The following is a 22,403-nucleotide window of genomic DNA, read 5'->3' on the forward strand; positions in this document are numbered from 1 at the left end:
TAGAATATCTTATATTATTATGGAGAATCAAATCAATACTATTTAGGATATTATATTTGTGAGGGATCTTATATATTTAGTAGAAATATCTTTCTTGATATGATGTATTTCGGTCTATAAATAAGAGCAGCTTCCGCACTATTTTTTGTGTGAGCCAATTCTATCAATTCTATTTATTTTAGAAATTCTTCAAATGCATATTACACTCTTACAAAATCAAAACATATCATCATACATTTACATACAACTTGCTAGAAGCAAAATACCTTTTCTCAAAAGTTGTAGAACAAAAGGTTAGATTCTAATTATTTTAAAAAATAATGTGGAATATTCTCATCGTAAGACCACCAAAATTTTGGAGACCATTCAATTGCCTTCGTCTGCAATAATCGGCCATTTAGTGGAAGGCTTGCTATTTATCAATAAAATAAAAAAAATAAAATAAAAAGGCCAATCACTTGTCCAAAAAAAAGAAAAGAAATTATAATGGCCAGTAAGTGGGATTTTCTTACCTTTTAGTTTCGCTTTGCTTTTCTTTGAAGGAAGTACCGGGGCATTTCCGTCATTTGATCCAGTCACTTGGCATCCGTTGGAAGGAGACAAAACCAGTTGGACAATAATGGACGACACGCCATCGTATAAAGGCATCCTAACGAGGTGTCTCCGACATGGGAGAGACCAAGAGTTCATCCACTCCTCTGCATTGCATAATCTCCGTCCCTCTTACCTTCCTAGAACTGATCATCTGTCTCTTCCTCAAATGGCAACATTAACATTTGCCAGGACTCCCGTTATTCATGTCCTTTTCCTAGCACATCTCCTTCTATCAGGTAATTACTCTCCTTCAAACTTCCGCTCTATCCCGATCATCGTGCACATTAACTTAAGCGCGCGTGTTTCGTGTCGTTTCTCATTGTAGATTACGGGCTGATAACGGGAGTAGTGTCACTGGGGATCAATTACGGGCAAGTGGGGAACAACTTGCTGCCACCGGAGAAAGTTCTCACTCTCTTGAGCAATCTTCACGTGACAAAAGCCCGTATTTACGACACGAACCCTCAAGTCCTCACCACATTCGCAAACTCTAATGTTGACCTCATTGTGACTGTGGAGAACGACATGTTGGCCCACCTCGTAGACCCACAAGAAGCCCTCCAGTGGGTCAGCACCCGCGTGAAGCCGTACATACCTGTCACTAAGATCTCGGGGATAGCGGTCGGGAATGAGATCCTAACGGACAATGACCAGACCCTGGTGTCCAATCTCGTGCCCGCTATGATCAGCATTCACAGTGCTCTGGTTCAGTTGGGGTTAGATTCCGACATTCACGTGTCGACCCCGAACTCTTTGGCGGTCCTGGCCGAATCTTACCCGCCCTCTGCAGGCGTCTTCAAGCCCGAGCTCTATGGGGCAATGCCCCAATTCTTGCAGTTCTTGTCGACCACTAAGGCGCCCTTTTGGGTCAATGCATACCCGTATTACGCTTACAAGGACGATCCATCGAACGTGTCGCTGGACTATGTGCTCTTTAATTCAAATCCGGGAATCATTGATCCCTATACAAAGCTCCAATATGACAACATGCTCTACGCTCAGGTTCATTAATTGAACAAAACACTCGATCCTGTACTCTCGGTTAGAACATATTTCTCATGCATCACTTCATTATATATGCCTTGACCAGCTCGAATTTTGTATGCAACAGGTGGATGCGGTCATATTTGCGATTGCAAGGATGGGTTACGGGGACATTGAGGTCCGGATCTCGGAGACGGGATGGCCCTCCAAAGGGGACGCTAACGAGTACGGGGCGACCATAGAGAATGCCAAGATCTACAACAAGAACCTGATGAGAAGACAGTTCGGAAATGAAGGGACGCCGCTGAGGCCAAATGAGAGGCTTGAGGTGTACGTGTTTGCTCTGTTTAACGAGGACATGAAGCCGGGGCCCACCTCGGAGAGGAACTATGGCCTGTTCCTCCCGGACGGGACCATGGCCTACAATGTCGTCGGGCCCTCCGGTTCTGCCCCTATGGTAAGCAAATAAATCATGCGTAAATTCTGTATATGATTCCGGGATTGTTCGATGTCTTGTTTGTAATCCATAAGACCTTTTTTGCAATGACAATATAAACGAGTCATCAAAAAAAATTATGTATATGATTTTTTATCTTATCGAATAAAAAAAGCCGCTATGTTATAGACACTCACTATATCACCGAATGATGTGAAACAGGGAATTTGCCGGATCGGAGAGTTCTGGAGCTTGGTGTACTGGATGTCCGTGTACTTGCTGATGTTAAGTTTGTGGTGAGAAGACCGCGATGTTATTTATCGGCTAGAGGAGAATTCTTGTAAAATTGGTAGAACATAATATTCTTTTGATAGAAGAAATAATTTCTTCTAAAGTAGTTGTATTCACATGCACGGTAGAAGTCTGTTCGTATCATCTAGTAATCACGTAGGCATTATCTTGCATGGGCGCTCCACGTATGTATGGCACATCGCACGGATCGTGCTTGAGATAGCTGCACACATGATGTTCTATTGTATTCATGTACGAAAGTAGTCCATGGATAAGGTTTTTGTTGACAAAAGTACGTTTGATAGTCCTTTCCTTGTCTTTTTCTACGTGAGAAATCGGTTGAATGAATAGTGGGATGACACTGCGATTAAATTGGATGCTAGCTATAATAAGTAAAACCGTGCGTCTGCCTTTGGACGTGGAACCCATTAACTGTTCTTATATATATATATATATATATATATATGTAGACACAATTCCAAGTCAAATAAGCGGGTGGTTCTAAATCGAAGCCTTTATTCCTTTGTCGTGTAACCGTCAGCAACTTCTTTAGTTAGTCAGCTTGGCAGCTTTTGCAACTTCACACATCAATTGCCTCAGGAAAGTCCTCAAAATTGATACTGTGATACATACATACATACATACATACATACATGTATGACGTATCATGTGTATATAATACATTTGATCGGATATTTGGTCGAACAACGATTTTGAATAGATAATGAAAAGTCGGTGCTTGAATATATAATATATCCACAGGATACCGGGTAATCTTTTTTCGATGTGTAATGTAAATAAGAGCTGACAAAATTACAGCAAATGATAATACGATTCAAAATGTATGAAGGGTATGCAGGAATACTGTTCTTATTTTTCATTTTTGATCAATTTACGTTAATGTGAGATTGAACGGTTTAAGATATTATGATTTAATCTTGATTAAAGTTGTGAGTTGAAATTTGAGGAGAAGACGATCCCAAGTTTTATGATAAAAAGGCAGAAAGCAATTTTGTTGAACTTGAGATAAACAAGTTGATTTTGTTCACGACATTATTAATGACAAAATTGATAATTTGGTCCTTGAAATATACAACTCGAGGCAAGTTCGCCCCTGAAATAAAATATGTGTACTAATTGGTCCAAACATTTAAAACGTTAGGACTAATGGGTCCTTCCATTCGTAAAAATTGCAAGTCCCCGACAGAACGTTGATGTTGACGCCGTTAAGTGCCACTGTTTGTCATCCTTCAATTGAAAGGCTTCCCGCCCCAAATTTGCCCCAAATCTCTTCCCAATCAATTCAATGAAACCCTAATTGAGTCTACACCATCTTCCACTCCAATCATCAAATTGACGAAAACGCCTCAAAATTTTCGCAATTGAGAGTGCCGCCCGTGATCTTCCGAAGTCACAGTCATGGTTGTTGGTCGTTTTTCGATGAGGAATCAATCTATGGGATCAGCCGCTGCGGGTGTGGGCGCGATATTCCGAATCAAACTCATCAAATCGCCTCAAGATTTCTGTAATTGAGAGTGTCGCCCGTGATTTTCTGAAGTCGCAATCGTGGTTGTTGGTCGTTTTTCGATGCGGAGTCAATCCCTAGGATCAACTGCTGCGGGTGTTGGTGTGATCGTCAGAAGGTTGTTCTGTTGCATTGCACATAGGGAACAGGTCAGTTCAATTGCTGATTGTTAGTCGTTTGGGTGGTTTTGGTTTGTTTTTGAGGTTTTTCGGGATAAATGTAATACCGGTCAGTTGAGGTTATGGTTTCTCTGATACCAGAGAACCCCAGAACTAGAGAACAGTAGAAGAAGCCATGAATATGAGAACTAGAGAACAACAAAAAGAGTCACGATGATTGTCTGTTGATTGTTTGTGACCGTAGCAATGTTCTGATGTAGTAGTTGTTGTTGTATGTTGATTGTCTGTGACCGGATACATGGAGTTCTGATGCAGTAGTTGTTGTTGATTGTCTGTGACTGGATACACGGAGTTTTGATGCAGTAGGTATTGTTGATTATCTGTGATCTGTTTGTGTGTTCCACTTCCATGGAACTTCATTTGAGTCTCATTTGCCTCTTTTTCTTGATATATCTATTTATGCTTTCTATTTGGTATGAGGTGATATATTATTTACTATATTGTTTGGTTTTATAAAGGAATGATAATGAAGTTGGTGAGGAGGATAATCTTGAAGGATATGATGCGGATGGGCAGAAGGATTGTTTTGAGTATGAAAGTACTGAACATGTTGATGATGAGGTTTACTGGGATTCAAAGTGTATATATAATGACAATGCTAAAGGACATTTGGGTGAAGAAGAAGGAAATCTTGGTGATGGATCAGATTCTGAAAATGAGGAGCAGATAGTTGTCAGACACCAACAACAGCGGATATGGTCATCTCCAGTGATGAAGACGAAGGCAATATTTCAGAGGAGTTAGTAGACAAGTGTATCTCTGATGATGACAATGGTGAAGAGGAGTTGAGAAAGTACCCCGAGTTTGATGAGAAGGCCACGTTTGGGGAGGTTCAATTACAAGTAGAAATGTTATTCCCAAACTTAACTATATTCATGAAAGTTGGGACAGATTATAATGTAGCAATAGGAAGGGTGTTTAAGCTTGTGAAGAATGACAAAGAAAGGGTTAGGGCAAAGTGTAGATCAAAAGGGTGCAAATGGGAGATCTTCTGTTCTTGAAGTAATGAGGTAAAAACTTTTAAAATAAAAAAGTTCATGGAGCCACATACTTATGCTAGGGGATTCAAAAACAAGCAAGCTAATAAGAAGTGATTAATTGCTTTGCTTGTTGATAAATTAAGATCATACTCAACAATGTCAGCACATGATGCTTTTGAGTGGCTTAAAAGGTACATAAGTATTCATGTAGATGACTATCGGATATACAGAGCAATGAGGTTGGCCAGAAAAATTGTAGAGGGATCTGAGAAGTTGCAATATAAAAAATTGTGGGACTATTGTGAGAACTTAGGAGGACGAATCATAACTCTACATTTGGTTTGAAAGTGCATAGACCTACTATAGAGTTGTCACTGACATTTGATAGGCTATACATTTGCTTTAATGCAAATGTTCAGGGGTTTAAAGTAAGGTATAAGCCCCTCATTGGGCTGTATGAGTGTTTTCTAAAGGGATACTCTGGAGGGCAGTTACCGTCTACTGTTGCTCAAGATGGCAATCAGCATTTCTATGTGATTGCAGTAGCCGTTGCTCAGCAAGAAAATATGGATACATGGAGTTGGTTTTTGATAAATTTGCTTAGGGATATTGGACAGTACAGAGATAACGGTTGAAACTTTATCTCAAATCAACAGAAGGTACCTAGCAATTAACTATATTTTTAAATATTAACTAACTATAAAGTAGAACATTATTTGACAATAAAGATTCCTGCAATGTTTGAAATTGGCTTTGGAGGAACTATGTCCTGGTGTTCCACATAGGAATTGTGTGTTGTATATTTGGAGGAATTTCTACAACAAATTCAAGAACATGGACCTAACCAAGCAACTTTGGAAATGTGCAAGAAGTACCACAATGATGGAGTTTGAACATAATATGATGATAATGAAGAGAATGAATGAGGATGCATGGGCATGGCTGAAGAGATTCAAGCCCGACGCTTGGAGCAAAGCTGGATTTAGTGATTATTCTAAGAACGATAATCTATCAAATAATACTTGTGAGCAGTTTAACTCGAAGATTGTGAAGTTCAGAGGTAAGCCAATCATTACGATACTTGAAGAGATTAAATGTTATTTGATGGGGAAGATAAATAAACACGGATTGATGGCAAATAGCTACGTGGGTCCAATTTGTCCAGTAGCACAGAGTAGGTTAGACAAGTCTAGAAAAGATAGTTCACATTGGACCCTGAATGGGTTGGAGATGCAGACGGTTACAAATTTCAAGTATGGAAAAGGCCTCAATGCAAGGTGGTAGATTTAGGTGTTGGAACTTGCAGTTGTAGAATGTGGCAGTTAACTGGGATACCATGTGCACATGCTATTGCTTACATGGCTTACAATAATTTGGAACCCGAGAAGTATGTTCACTCATGGTATTCTACTGAACGCTGGAGAGCCACTTATGTGCCGTACATTGAACCAATTACTAGTGAAAGTGACTAGCATCACACTAAACTGTCACCAATTGAACCACCTGCATTTAAAAGACCATCTAGAAGGCCTAAGCAAAAGAGAAGGCAATCTGAGGGTGAGGCAAGCAACTCTGGCAACTCCTCCATGGCAACAAGAAAGTATGGAGAGACTCATTGCTCTAGGTGTGAAGGGGCTGGGCACAACATTAGGAGATGTACGAATGAAGTCACTAATGATGCTCCAAATAAAAGACGAAAGAAAAAAACCAATGGCATTGCATTCGAAATGTCAAGTCCTAATGCATTTGTTTCACAGGTATAAAAATTGTTTATTATGTTAACTATGATAAATTCAATTGGCTTTGTCTTATAATTGCTCTTTTGGTAGGTTGAAGCCCCCTCAAGCCCTTCATGCCCTTTAGGCCCCATTGTAGGGTCTCAAGACTCTAGCATCTTCGGGCCTAGTGTACCTGTTTCTGAGGTATAATAACTGTTAGTTATGTTAAGTAAGATTTGAAATTCAATTGTTAATAACTTGTTGCTTTTTTGGTAGGTTGAAACACCCCCATTTACCTTAGGAATGTTGGGATCCATTCGAGCTGCTTCAAAATCTTCTGCTTAGGTTGATTAAACTCACATTGGGCATTGAAATTATTTTTACTAAGGGAAGCCAACATATAAATCTTGTTTTTATAGGTTCAACGAAGGCATTTTAGCTCAGGAATGGGAATACCAGCAAATCCAGGACTTAATTGGAGGCCTCCAACACCATTTAATCCATCTCCAAGTCGAAGCACATTTCCATTCAGACTCCCTGCAGCAGTGATGGGTAGAGGCAATTGGAGTACTCCTGCTTATAGACCCCCTCTTATAAGGCCAAAAGTACTTGCACCAGCTTCAACAGTTTCAGCGTCAACTTCCCATTCAAGCTCATCACAAGGATCAAATATCATTAGCTGAAGATCAAGCTAAGGATCCGATTGGCAATTTTTTGTTAGTGATATATGATGCTGATTTTGCTAGGATGTGAAACAAATAGAACATTTTGATCCTGATCAATAGGCAGTTCTTTGTATCCAGTTCAATTGATTATGTCACTTTGTTATTCGTGGTTAATAGCATATGTTGCTTCTTATTTCAGATTATTATGCCTTATAATTGCTCATATCTTCTTGTGTTTGGTTATTGGATGATAATATGTGACATGATAGTAATATAATTCTTTCATTACAATTCAAAGTCAAGACTTATTACTTACAATATTTGAATTCAAGTTCACAAACTCCTTACTTAACACGCTACCATATCCTAAGACAAACACCAACTAAGACTAAAATAAGGAGGAAAATCAATATACCACATGCAATCTTCAGTATTTTGTTTTCTTATTCATACATTTGAATTTTCTTCTTCATCTTCTTCATGAGCTTGTTATCATTTTCATTTAAAGCTTGTTTCTCGGGGGATGTAAAAGAAGCTCCAATCCGAGGTCTTGCAGTCTGCTGCACTTCAAGTTACTCCTCATTATCAACCCATTCAAAGTATCCACGGGTAAGATCACTTTTCTTCCATAAATGACAACCAAGAAAACGCCTACCATAGCTTTGTTTCTTGGTAGATGTTTGCAACATGAGCTTCCTTCCACACCCACAGAGATTGACTGTTTCCTCAACTGGTAAAGAAGCTGTGGACTTTTGGACATATTGCTTTGTCCCACTCCACTGGCTTCCCTCACCTCCCATATTTGTTGTGCTAAGATCTGAAGCTCGGTTGAAGCTTTTGGATGTGTTTGTCTATTTGTTCTCGCTACAGATAGTTGTTCTCGGGTTTTTGGAGTGTCGGGGCTTCTCTGTTTATTTTGCAGATGGTCAAAGCTATGGTTCTTGGGTTGTTGTTCTGCTGATGCTTCTTCTTCTTCTTCTTCTTCTTCTTCTTCTTCTTCTTCTCGGGATTGTTATCTCTATTTTCTCTGCTTGTATCTCTGTTTACTCAGCTTGTAGCTCAGTAGGTACAAAGGCAAAGCGGCAGCCTTCAAAATCGCATGGAACAAGCAGATGGATAATGAGTTACATGAACTAATTGATATTATTTTTTCTTTTTCTTAGATTAATACGATGTTACAAGAAAGAAAACATGAAACTTAAGTAGATGAAGAAAGGATGCTATACAGGCCCAGAATAAGCAAAAGACTAGTATGACCTTCTACAGACAGAAGCAACAAGCTTTGCAGCAAAGTCTCTAAGCTCCCAGTGATTGTCTCAAAGCGTTCTCCCCAACCTTTTTGTAACAACGCGGATCAAAGCCAACAGAAGAGGCAAATCACTCAATCCACGACAATCAACAGACAATCAACAATAGCTACTGCATCAAAACTGGATTCTGTTATCTGGTCACAGACAAATCCCAGATAATCAACAATAGCTACTGCATCAGAACTTTATGTATCCAGTTACAGACAATCAACAACAGCTACTGTATCAGAACTTCATGTATTCGGTCACAGACAACCAACAACTACTACTTCATCAGAACATTGCTACGGTCACAGACAATCAACAGACAATCATCGTGGCTCTTTTTGTTATTCTCTGGTTCTCGGATTCATGGCTCCTTCTGTTGTTCTCTGGTTCTCGAGTTCTCTGGTATCAGAGAAACCATAACCTCAACTGACTAGTATTACATTTGTCCCCGAAAACCCAAAATACAAACCAAAACCACCCAAACGATCAACAATCAGCAATTGAACTGACCTACTCCCCATGTGCAATGCAACAGAATAACCTTCAGACGATCGCGCCAACACCCACAGCAGTTGATCCCAGGGATTGACTCCACACCAGAAAATGACCAACAACCACGATTGCGACTTCAGAAAATCACGGGCGACACTCTCAATTGCAGAAATCTTGAGGCGATTTGGTGAGTTTGATTTGGACGATTGCGCCCACACCTACAGCGACTAATCCCAGAGATTGACTCCTCATCGAAATACGACCAACAACCACCGGAAGATCACGGGCGGCACTCTCAATTGCGAAAATTTTGAGGCGTTTTCGTCAATTTGATAATTGGAGTGGAAGCTGGTGTAGACTCAATTATGGTTTCATCGAACTGATTGGGAAGAGATTTGGGGCAAATTTGGGGCGGGAAACCTTTCAGTTGAGGGACGACAAACAGTGGCACTTAATGGCCAATTTGTAACGTTCCGTTAGGGACTTGCAATTTTTACAAACGGAAGGACCAATTAGTCCTAACGTTTGAAACATTCGGACCAATTAGTACACAGATTTTATTTCAGGTACGAACTTACCTTGAGCTGTATATTTCAAGGACCAAATTGTCAATTTTGTCCATTATTAATTATAGGGATTATGGATGCTTTATTTACTCACCTTATTAATTATAACTTTATCAAGTGTTTGCTAAGGTTATGGATGCTTTTGGGTCAAGGTTTAATCATGTAATGCATGCCATTATACATAGGGCCAAAAACTCGAACTGAATTAATAAGAAATCATGCATGTCCAAGACTTGCAGGTCACGACACGGCGCACAAGCCATGTCATCAAATTCTAGTATCCATCTTAGAGCTGCGTTTGTGCCGGCATATAAATTGTTTTCCCGTGCTATTGATTGAGCCATCCCAGTAACTGTGCCACTTGTGTCGTGCCTTGCCTCCAATCGATTGAATGTGCCAAATTAAATTGGGCTGACCTTTTAGGTACAATATTGAACCACCTTGCTCGTGCCAATCGACCTGTCTATATTGTCGTACTCACTGCTTGGATCGATCTCAAGAAGATGAGCAACTCGCCTGTCAACTCGATCGGCTAGGCTCGTTGGTTAAAATTCGATCAAAGTTTGTAAGTTACTTTTGATTATACGGACCAAAGCCCATGCTTGGATTGCCCAAAGGAGTCCGCTAGCTGGGCCACAATATGTCACTGTGCTTAGAGCTGGTTATTGTAGGTAAGGGGACTTGCGGTTTGGTCTTTGGGCCGAAATCAGAGGCTGCTTAAATAATCTTCAATGTATAAATAAATTCATTTGAAATAATAATTGTTGGAGATAAGATTTCGCGCTCCGACTTGATATGGCCCGTAAGGTCTAGAGACCCAGGCAAGGCCCAATCCGATCATTTACGAGAGGGGTCCAGTCCTCTTAGCGAAGCCCACTCGCGAGGGCCTATCAAGTAAGAGTTATAATAGGAAATTTTTTACAACAAGATACAATTCCTAATATATCAAGGTATGAGAAATGAAAATATACCGAATATATCGTCATGGTGGTAACATAATTTATCTCTAAACCCTATATAAGTATATGCACTTTACATGTTTGATAAACAATTCATCATTTTTCCCCATACTCACGGCTTACACTGACTTGAGTGTCGGAAAGGGAAATCGGACACCACCCCCGATCTCCCATTGTGTGGGTATTCGAGGCTAAACGTGGACAGTGGATCAAGTTTCTTCATCAACGAGACGCACGTGAATCACTCGTGGTTTGGATCTGAATTTTGTATCCTAATAATAATAATAATAATAATGTCTAATCGATGTACAAGATGAGAAAATCGGGTAATTTGTAAAATGCTCTTTGAGCAAAGAACATGCTAAAAACGGAATTGGAGGATTATAGTTTTAGTTGTCACTGCAAATAATAAGAGTACTTTCGTCATCGCTTTAGGGACCGATGTTGTTAGTTGATGCTCACACTCAAAGCGCTGGAACAATGATGCGAGATGTTGGATTTGACTCGATTTGAAAACCACTTCCCGTTTCTTATATATGTAGAAAACACATATTAATGTCATTCTAAACAATGCGGTGTACATACAGATGAATGAATAATAAGTCAATGTACTTAATAAATTTTTCTATTTAAGAAAGAAAAGATTTTTTTTTTGGATATAATCAGACAAATGAATTTGAGTTTCAAATTTTTAACATTTTTTTTTCTTTTTTTAACCAAATTCTTATAATTTACTTTATTAGAAAAGGAAGGAAAACAATAATTTGGCCTAAAAATGGACCGATTAACTGGGAGGCTTGTGGTAGCTTAGTGTGCATATTCGAAGAAGCCTCTCTTTCTTTTTTATTACTAGTAGTTGAAAACTCGCGCACGGCACGGGGCAATAAGTTAAATAATGAACTTTCAACTGCAAAATTAATTTTTATCAAATAGTTATATACGTTTTGCATAGATAATACTAATCATAAATCAGATAAATTATTTTATTGTTATAGATATCAATAAATTAGAATAACTCATTTATATCAAATACATACCAATTATTCGAGCAAATTAATTAACTACATCTAATAAAATATAAAAATAAATGGACAAAATAGATAATCTCAAATGATAATAATAATAACAATAATAATAATAATAAATCAAACTACAATCCAAAAAAAAAGAGGAAGGGAAACGTACAATAATATGAGTGGAGGAAGAAAAATTCACCGTATCAAAATATTAATATGAATGAAATAAAAAAGAAATCTTGAAATGTAAAGATCCCTAATTTCATTAGTTGATGGTGTATAAGCCTCATTCACGAAATAATGGTCGGAACAAATCAATTTGAGACTTTCTTACGCTTGCGTGCATTAAAAAACCCTAATTTCATTAGAAGCAAAATTTAGTAAATAATCAATTCTATGAGAAATAATATATATTTAGTAAAAAAGTGCAAAGTATACCTTTTCATCAACAAAAATCATATCAAGACTAATGATTTTGTTAGTCCTTGTAATCAAGGCATCCTACAATCTTGTCAATCTCACTCTAATTGTCCATGTACATTTTTCATGTCTCAATCCTTTTTTTTTTAGTGTGAACCTTGGTATTTGGGGTATCTGAAAACCCGATTAGCCCCAACTATCTAGTCGAGTCGGGTTGATCCATTAAATGGTAAAATTCTCCTAATATGGATTTTTTGCATTCAAAAGGACTCGAACTCGAAACCTAGCTTAAGCGGAATAAGAGTCAAACCGCTTGTACCAACTCATAGTGGTCATGTCTCAACTCTTTTATCATATAATAAACCATTGTAATGCCTCATAATCTGCAATATCATGCACAAAAAAAGATAAATGAAGGAAAAATAGCTATGACATGAGCATGAATTTAATTTTTCCTAAGCACAGACTCAATTTGGTTAATGGAAAGGAAAGGGCATGGTTACCTTTACTTTCTAACGTTGTGCTCCAAATTTTTGTGTTCATTTTTTTCATGAATATATATTTGTAAAATTTATATAGCAACCTTTCTACTTATATGGAAAATGCAATATATATTTAAAAGAATTGCATAGACATGTATATATTTATTGGTTTGGACTTATGTTTATATTGAATATATATGTATATTCCATTGATATATTTTCGATTTATATGTATACATTATATATAAATATATTATGTTGACATATCTTCTACTTATATGGCCATGCAATATATAATTGAAAGAACTGATATATACATATACATATATATATTGGTTTGCACTGTATATATTGAATATATATATATGTATCTTCAGTTGATATATTTCATATATCGAATATATATCTATCTTACGCTAATATATTTTGGACTTAATTACATGTATGAATTGCATCTATTCTATTGATACATTTTGCTGCTAAAAGAGGACTTTTCATATAATTTTTTAAAAATTTATAAACGATAACGTGACAATGCGAAAGAGCTTTGTTTTCTGCTTTTGATTATGTGGTGGCATAGGGGCTTTGTTTCATATTTATATATTGAATATATATCTATCTTCTGCTGATATATTTTGGACTTAATTATATGTATATATTGTATATATTTTGTTGATATATTTTGCGGCTAAAAGGGAAAGTTCCATATAGTTTCTTTGGATAAATTTCAACGATACCCCTGTAACTTGTAAAATGGCCAGCAATACTTATTCTTTTTAAAATTAACCATGCACTACCCCTCTTTTTGCTGATTTTTGTTATTTTTTCTTAAATCGAGTCAAATTTATCGGGTAAAGAAATCAGATGACGGATTGGTTTGTGCAGTTACGTGACATTGGATCTATGTGGCAAAGTGAATATTCTCTTGAGACCATGTCAGCGATAGAAGGGGTGTCACATGCTTTTTCACAAATTATAAGGGGTGTCATCGAAATTTACCATTTTTTTAGTTATAAACGATAACGTGACAATACAAGAGAGCTCCGTTTTCGATGTGACAGCGTGAGATTTCGATTAGAGGCTTTATATATATATTATTTTATTTTTTACTTTTCTTTTTACAATGAAGTGTCCTAGTGTGCGCACTTATCTTACTTTTAAAGTAAAATAGTGTCGGGTATAATTTTCTTGCATAAAAATTCAGGATGAATACATCAAATGTGATTTCCTCAACAGATCAATAGGTACTTTTGAGAATTTCTTCTTATTCTGTATTTTATGTATCGATAGTATACCTATTTTACTCTTAATAGTTTCAAAGTAGTGTCTTACATATACTTTAATTTAGCTTGTATTGATCTCTACATTCATTTATCAAACAACACTCGCAAACAAATCATTAGCATAGAGTAGTAAAATGACACATAAGTCCTAGCAGCGATAACCAAACCTGAAAGTCTTGGTTTTAGGGGCTTCACCGTAATCTTGTTTTAACATTTTTTCTATTGGTAACAATATCCCCAAACCAAAGCATCACTCCAGAATAGAAACGAGAAATAAAATGGTACATAAGTCCCAATCAAATCTACAGCTCTTAATTTCATACGCGCAGGCCGCTACATTACACCTACTTTTTTTTTTTATTAATTAGAATTAGATGAATATAGATTAGCTATATTTTATATTTATATTTTGTATTTTGTATTTTGTATTTTAATTATTAATTGTATATTTTTTTTTTCTTTTTCCCCTATGGCTCTCACTCATAACTCATCTAATCTCTCTCTCTCTCTAGTTCTGCAATCTTCTTACTTTTTGCTCTTCCAGTTGCACATTTGTATTGTTGTTTTGTTATCTGCGGAAGGGAAAGAGTGTTTATAGCCATTTTCCGTTTCCCCTTTCTTCTGCAATGCTCCCTTGACGCCACTCTTTCATGTCTCACCCCGCTAAGCGCTCTGCCACCACCGCCAGCTCCTCCTCCTCTTCCTCCTCCTCCTCCTCCGGCGGCGCCGCCACCACCAACATCAACACCAGCTCCAGCTCCCCCTTCTACCCCACCATGAAGAAGGCTAAGTCCCAGGCCGCCGTCGCCTGCTCCTTCGACCCCAACAAGAACGGCCTCCACCATCAGCCCCCCAACTTCGATCCCAGTAACGACGTAGTCTTCGAGCCCGACGGCCCCAAGCCCGACGAGGCCGCGGCTGGCCGGAGCGTCGCCGCCAACCTCTCCCGCAAGAAGGCCATCCCACCGCAGCCCGCTAAGAAGCTCGTTATCAAGCTCGTCAAAGGTACTGTTCGTTGCTCGATCTCTTTTAGGGTTTTGTCGGAATTGTATTTCAGCCGTTCAGTGTGTCGGATTAGGTCAGCTTACACTTCTGATGCTCTCAATTTGGCTCATTGATCGTCTGATGAGCTCGATTTGCAGTTGAAATTTGGATGATTGGGGGTTTAACGTGTGGATTGTCTGGGCAGTCAGGTTTTGTCTCCGCTTAGCGTGAGTTTTGCTTCAAGCTCTGATTTGAGCTGTTAGTTCATAAAATGACTCAGATTTGTGGATTCAAGTTCGTATTTTAACGAGCTAATGCGTCAACTTTGCAGCTTGAGCTGCACAATTTGAAGCTGTGCCGGAATTTTTCTCTCTGTAGCGTGCTCTTGTGCGGAAATTTTGGGGGGATCTAAGTGATAAATATGCTAGTTTGCTTGCTGAATGAGGATCTTTAATTCCTAAGTGAGAAAATGTCGGGGCTTCTGTGTTACGAAATGTGTTTCATTTGCCAAATGCATTGTCGATAGATGCAGCTTCCCTCTTGTTTCCCCATCTCCTTTACGGTTCAACTATTTCATTCTTCCACTTTTCTTGTTTATGGAGCAACAACCTTTGGACTCGTTCTTGAAATACTGTGCATACACAAGTTTTATGCTGTTGTGAGAATGGAGACGTCTATTTGTAGCTTCATATTCTTTTGATTGATGGTCCTCTATACTTTGCACTGATAGTGTGTGATTATCTCAATTTACGTCACTTAGCAAATGCAGCTATTTGTCTGAAGTTATTTTGAGAAAGGAAATGACTAATGTCTCTATTCATCTTATGCCCATCATAAATCTATCTTGGCAGTCTTAGATTATTCTCTTGAGATTGTCTGTTCCTTGGGACTCTTTGCTGTGATGCTTGATCTGAAAACTCTTTTGTCACGTATTGTTCTGGCACTTAATGATGCATGTTGGGTGTTTTTCCAAGTCCCGTTTGCATGGTTATATAGGAGTCATGACCTTCCTTTTGCTTAACCAGTGTGTGCGTTGTTAGAGTTGCCTAATATGTCTCAGTCTGAACTTTATTTTTTATGAAGCTAAGCCGACGCTGCCTGCAAATTTTGAGAATGACACATGGGCAAAGCTTAAGGCAGCCATTAATGCTATATTTTTGAAGCAACCAGTTTCTGTCGACATGGAAAGACTCTATCAGGTAGGTTGCTGTTCTTCCTCCTCTACTCGCTTTGGACTATCTTCTGATTATGGCCTCTTTCTTCCTTGGATATAATTGACTGTGTGATCTTTAGGCGGTCAATGACCTCTGTCTGCACAAGTTGGGGGGTAATCTTTATCAACGGATCGAAAAGGAGTGTGAAGCTCATATATCAGCAGCTCTACGGTCTCTGGTTGGTCAAAGCCCAGATTTGGCCGTTTTTTTGTCACTTGTTGAGAGATGCTGGCAGGATCTTTGCGATCAGATGTTAATGATCCGTGGCATAGCCTTGTATCTGGATAGGACATATGTGAAGCAGACACCAAATGTTCGCTCATTATGGGACATGGGGCTGCAGCTTTTCCGAAAGCATCTCTCTTTGTCCTCTGAAGTCGAGCACAAAACTGTCACTGGCCTTCTGAGGATGATTGAAAGGGAAAGGTATTTTTAAAATACATGCCTTCTCCTTCAAGTTCTTTGCTAAATTTCAGAGAGGACATGGATATAGAAGCATGATTCTGATATACGATCCTAGTGCATCTTTTATTACTTGCATCTTATGGTAGTAACTTTTAGGTTCTTCATTTTATTACACAGCAAAGTTTTAAGTGGTTAACTAGTTACTCGTGCCTACCTATGCTTCTTCATAATATATGAACAGTCGAAGATTGACATGCCTGCCTACGATGTAATACTGTGACAACCTGAATAAGTTAGGCAATGCTTGTGTTTCATCTTTGACAACGGGGGAGGATGTCTCAGTATTCTGTCAGGAATTGTAATAATAAAATCTTAATAACATGCTAGTTCTAGATATTTATGTAAACAGTAAACTTCACATCAAGGGAAACTAATAGCAAAATGTTAGTAACACGTTCTAGATGACTCTGAAAATTACATAAAACCATCCCAGAACTCCTGGAATAATGCAAAGGAGAAGTTAGCCAAAATGGCAATCTCTCCTGCATTCTTTCTGTAATTTTTAAAAGACATTGTCAAATATTTTATTATGGTTTATGACATTAAGTCAAACTTATCAAACCTTTAAAGGAAATGCTTACTCTATATTATCCTAACCTCTATGTTGGTATGCGAGCCAAATATCATGCTCTGAAACTTTATTATGTATTTTGAGTTTTCAGGTTAGGTGAGACAGTTGATCGCACTCTCCTTAATCATCTTCTTAAGATGTTTACAGCGCTTGGGATTTACTCAGAAAGCTTTGAGAAGCCTTTCCTTGAGTGCACATCTGAATTTTATGGTGCTGAAGGGATGAAATACATGCAACAATCGGATGTTCCAGATTATCTGAAGCATGTGGAGGTGCATTGATCCTTCTTCCTGACAATAGTGCTTGCATTTGGACATTTATTACTTTCTTTTTGTATATGAAATTGTTCAGATTTAGCACGGCTTCTGGTTGATAGTTATGGTAGGCTTGAGTAAGTATAGATCATTTGTCAAACAGAGCAAAGCAAATGGTGTGGGAGCAGTGATAATTTAGACGAATGCTGGTATAATGTGTAATTTGACATAGCTGCTTTTAATGGATTGATGGGAAATATGTAGATGAAATGTTCTTACAGGTGAGGTTGCATGAGGAACATGAGAGGTGCTTGCTTTACCTAGACGCAAGTACCAGGAAGCCTCTGATTGCAACAACAGAAAAACAGCTCCTCGAACGCCATATCCCAGCTATTCTTGATAAGGTGTGGATATATGATACTGTTACCTTGATTTCTTTATGTTTCATATTAAGATGGTATATATGAAATTTTGGCACAAACATATGCATCCATAACTGTCTTAGGTTTATCATGTCCCCATCTGCCTCAAGGCTGGATGCTGATAGCTAATGTGTAGCAGATAATCGCGTGATTTTGTGCATAAATATCAAATGTTTTCCGATATTTCATTCATTCATAGACATACATATGCATTTCTAGGGAGCTTGCGCGGTCATGTATGGTTTAAATATTGTATTCTGCTAAAGCAATCTTTGCTTTGTCTGCTGTGTTAGGGTTTTACAATGCTAATGGATGGGAACCGTATTGAAGACCTTCAGAGAATGTATCAACTTTTCTCAAGGGTCAATGCTCTTGAATCACTGAGACAGGCTCTTAGTTCATATATACGGAGAACAGGGCAAGGTATCATCATGGATGAAGAGAAAGACAAAGATATGGTGCCATCCCTTTTGGACTTTAAGTCTGCGCTGGATAAAATATGGGAGGAAAGTTTTGCAAAGAATGAAGCATTTTCAAATACCATTAAGGATTCGTTTGAACATCTAATTAATCTTCGTCAGGTTAGTAATTGTTCATTATTTGCGCTGTTCCTTTCTGCTCATGTACTTATTTGAACATAGCGTGTGAAATACTATGTTCAGACCTATTTCTTAGGCAATCCAGTATGAGAAATGACAGATTGAGTGGAGCAGTTTGGACTTTTTGCATTCTAATGACTGAAATGCTGTCTCATCTATGCGCATCCTGGATTCTATCAAGGGTTATTTAACCATTTAACAGAATCCTTATGATTGTTGCGGGGTTCTAATTTCTCTCTCTCTCTCACTGCTTTACTTAACAGAACCGACCTGCTGAGTTGATCGCAAAATTTCTGGATGAAAAGCTTCGTGCTGGTAACAAAGGGACATCGGAAGAGGAATTGGAGAGTACACTTGACAGAGTGTTGGTTCTGTTCAGGTTTATCCAGGTGGATTTATCTTCCTCTGAGGCTAAAACTAGATTTGTAGTGAGATATGGAGACAGAGAGGGGCCTAAGAGAACAAGAGAGAGCTTCCAATATAGTATTTATATTGAGCTTCTGATTTTACCGAACTCAAAACTTGGATACTTACATTTTCTGAAATTACAGGGCAAAGATGTATTTGAGGCATTCTATAAGAAGGATCTTGCAAAGAGGCTATTGTTGGGAAAGAGTGCTTCTATTGATGCCGAGAAGTCCATGATCACCAAGGTCAAGTCCTTTCATCTGAATATAGGGATGTTGCTTATTTCTTATGAAGCTCTTTCAGACAGTCATATTGACAATATTCTTTCCTGAAAATGCAGCTCAAAACCGAGTGTGGCAGTCAGTTTACGAACAAACTTGAAGGGATGTTCAAGGTCTGTTTGCTTTATACACGTATAAGTAGTAGTTAGCTGCCATTGTTAGGTTATTTTCAAAACTTAAGCATAACAAAGAAGGTCATGGAAATGTACTGAATTGTGGACTCATTTGTTTGAGAATGTGGATTGACTATTTGCTTGTACAGTGAATTATTTTCAAAACTTAAATTCAAATGGCTGTATGCTTTTTTTTTTTCCATTTATTATTAAAGATGCTCTACTAGGAGTTATTGTCAAGTGTTTGACCCTTACAAGTTCCTTAGTTGAAGAATAATATAATGCAGTAACAGGCATTTTTATACGTTTCTTTAACCGCAGTATGAGGAATACAATTTCTGATTTTCACGAGGAATGAGCAGTTTCCTTTTGTGTCCTTTTCAGGATATTGAACTATCAAAGGAGATAAATGAGTCCTTCAAACAATCATCACAGGCCAGGACAAAACTCCCGTCAGGGATCGAGATGAGTGTTCATGTTTTGACCACTGGGTACGTCTTGCATTTGTAATGTTATATGATTAAGCCTAAAAAAATTCTATAATCATGAAAATTTCTAGTGATTGGTAATCATGTATCCTAATAAGGTGTTGGATGCTTCAATTGCAGTTATTGGCCCACTTATCCGCCGATGGATGTGAGACTTCCTCATGAATTGAATGTCTACCAGGTAATGCTCTTGTGAAAGAGGTCATGGTTGATTTTCAGTCGAAACTTGCAGTCATATTAATTGTCGACACTTTCTGCTTTCTATCAGGACATTTTCAAGGAGTTCTACCTAAGCAAGTACAGTGGGAGACGATTAATGTGGCAAAATTCATTAGGTCACTGTGTGTTGAAAGCTGATTTCCCAAAAGGCAAAAAGGAGCTCGCAGTTTCCCTATTTCAGGTAAGCCCTCATATTTTTTCTTCTGGGTTCTTCTGCCTATTGGTGCTGTGTCTTGTTGATTCTTCTGCCAGCAGATGGTGCCACTTTTAGTTAAGCTGGGCAATTGCTGAGTCCCTGTTTCATCTATTATGCTGCAGACTGTGGTGTTGATGCTGTTCAATGATGCTCAGAAGCTTAGCTTTCAAGATATCAAGGACTCCACAGGTATCGAGGACAAGGAACTGAGGAGAACTTTGCAGTCCCTTGCATGTGGAAAAGTGAGGGTCCTCCAAAAGGTAGGTTGTCCAAATCATATTTGATGTGTATATAATCTATTGAGCTGGTGAAATCAATTGTTCGTTATCACTTCTACTCAACTGAGCTTCTGCATTTCCTCCTTTCAGGTGCCAAAAGGCAGGGATGTGGAGGACGGTGATTATTTTGAGTTTAATGAAGCTTTCAGTGCTCCTCTTTATCGAATAAAGGTACTCTGTTTTGATCTGCAATTGAATAGATATTTTAAGTGCATGCGCTCATTTGACAGTTTGAAGTTTACATTTTTGGTTAATGGGATTTGCAGGTTAATGCCATTCAGATGAAGGAAACTGTTGAGGAGAACACGAGCACTACTGAGAGAGTGTTCCAGGACCGCCAATATCAGGTCTGCCTTCCAAACCCTTTCCATCTCCCTTGCATTACAAGGCTCTGATTTCGGGTACACCCCAGCTGGGAAAGACGAGCTTTGTCAGATAAAAAGTGATTATACAAGTGCAGTAATGTTGTTGCTTCGCTCGTGTTACAGGTTGATGCTGCCATTGTTCGGATCATGAAGACGCGTAAAGTGCTGAGTCACACCCTTCTCATCACCGAACTATTTCAACAGGTAAATAAGATAAATGTACGCCATGTAGATTCTCTATTAATAAGTTAATATTCTACGGCAGAGACCACTGACAGTTTGCCGCCTTTGTTTTGGTTGGGGGTTTGGGGGGGAGCAGCTGAAGTTCCCGATAAAGCCGGCTGATCTGAAGAAGAGGATAGAGAGCCTGATCGACAGGGAGTACCTGGAGCGGGACAAGAACAACCCGCAAATATACAACTACCTTGCGTAAAACCAATGTCATGTTACTGTAAAAAAAGAAGACAGAACATTTCGAAGGGAATTTAGGAAAACAATTCCTCCTTGGGCAGTCTTTAAGAATGTCTATGATTTTCTGTTTACTTGATCCTACTTTCCTCAGTTTAATGTACAGTAAAGAAGTCCATAGTTGTCGCCATTTTGAGTTTCGGTTCGTATTTTGCACTGACTGGACTTTGTAATAGCGAGGAAGCATATTTTCTCTCACCTAGGAGATAGATGGCTCTTCTCAGATCCATGGATACCACATTTGCTGAGTCGTCTCATCGGACAATTTCCGACCCAAGGCCTTGCTTGTTACGTCGCAAAGGAGCAAAGTGCAGTGAGATTACGATATTAGAATTTTGGGTTTCGAATTTCTCTTCATGCGGTGAATGTTAAGGTGGAATGGATATCCACGCATGAAGTTTGAAAATTTGATATGCTTACACTGTTCCTCTTGAGAATCTATTTCTAGAAATGCAACAAATCTGGATACAACTCAAATTTTGGACAAAATCTAAAGCTCTTGCAGGATGCGGCGGTCCGATTTTGACGACGAACTTGTATATGCTTAAGGTTTTATCTTTGAAACTTATTTCCAAACTATTGTAATAATCCTCTATGAGTCGCCCCTTCTGCCTCTATGATCGACTGTCATAATCTTTTTTTAATCCGCGATTCAAACAAATAGTAAGTTTGTAAGGGTTTACTCTGAAACAAATTGCATATCCACGACACTTTCATTTTTCAGACTAGATATTTGAAACATAGTCAGTATAAGTCAACATCCAAGTAGGGTTGATTTCAGCCTGTTTTTACAAGTGAATTTTCGAAAATTTATATCAACATTTTTAGGAAAAATTACATAAAATAGTACGAACTTTGTACTTTGTTATCACGTTTAGCATCCATTAGGTCCTCCATTAATTCTAATAGGATGAGCTCGCAGCACTTGTTGATAACACATGGCGCACGAATATTGGTTAAGTGAGTCCCACATAAATTGTATTATTAAAAATCATTATGAAAAAGTTTAAAAAATTGAAAAAGGAAAGAAGGGGAGGGGGTTGGCGGGGGTTTAGTCGATGGCCACCACCCGCAATCTGGCTGGTCACTACTATGGTGGTCGGTGAGTCCAATTGGAGGGCAGTGGCCACCGATGAGACCTCATCGTTCGGAATTGAGGGAACCGTAATTTTGATACTGAATGTGATTGT

General features: G+C 38.4%; 2 protein-coding genes across 2 annotated transcripts; both read left to right on the top strand.

Moving 5' to 3' along the window:
• The first annotated feature begins 657 nt into the window (after window positions 1-657).
• On the top strand, window positions 658-2,669 carry LOC116203053 (glucan endo-1,3-beta-glucosidase 11-like). The gene is made up of 4 exons (XM_031534718.1): window positions 658-830; window positions 920-1,596; window positions 1,706-2,035; window positions 2,237-2,669. The coding sequence occupies exons 1-4, from the start codon at window positions 761-763 to the stop codon at window positions 2,312-2,314; spliced, it is 1,155 nt and encodes a 384-aa protein (XP_031390578.1). The 5' UTR covers window positions 658-760; the 3' UTR covers window positions 2,315-2,669.
• Window positions 2,670-14,396: 11,727 nt separating this feature from the next.
• Window positions 14,397-21,543, top strand: LOC116204867 (cullin-4). The gene is made up of 17 exons (XM_031537214.1): window positions 14,397-14,893; window positions 15,956-16,071; window positions 16,166-16,512; window positions 17,214-17,394; window positions 17,658-17,780; window positions 18,092-18,379; window positions 18,661-18,786; window positions 18,949-19,050; window positions 19,146-19,199; window positions 19,584-19,690; window positions 19,808-19,868; window positions 19,956-20,087; window positions 20,225-20,362; window positions 20,471-20,551; window positions 20,647-20,727; window positions 20,869-20,949; window positions 21,065-21,543. The coding sequence occupies exons 1-17, from the start codon at window positions 14,539-14,541 to the stop codon at window positions 21,176-21,178; spliced, it is 2,487 nt and encodes an 828-aa protein (XP_031393074.1). The 5' UTR covers window positions 14,397-14,538; the 3' UTR covers window positions 21,179-21,543.
• The last annotated feature ends 860 nt before the right edge of the window (window positions 21,544-22,403 follow it).

Source organism: Punica granatum, chromosome 4 (assembly GCF_007655135.1).
Source record: "Punica granatum isolate Tunisia-2019 chromosome 4, ASM765513v2, whole genome shotgun sequence".
Lineage (NCBI taxonomy): Eukaryota > Viridiplantae > Streptophyta > Magnoliopsida > Myrtales > Lythraceae > Punica > Punica granatum.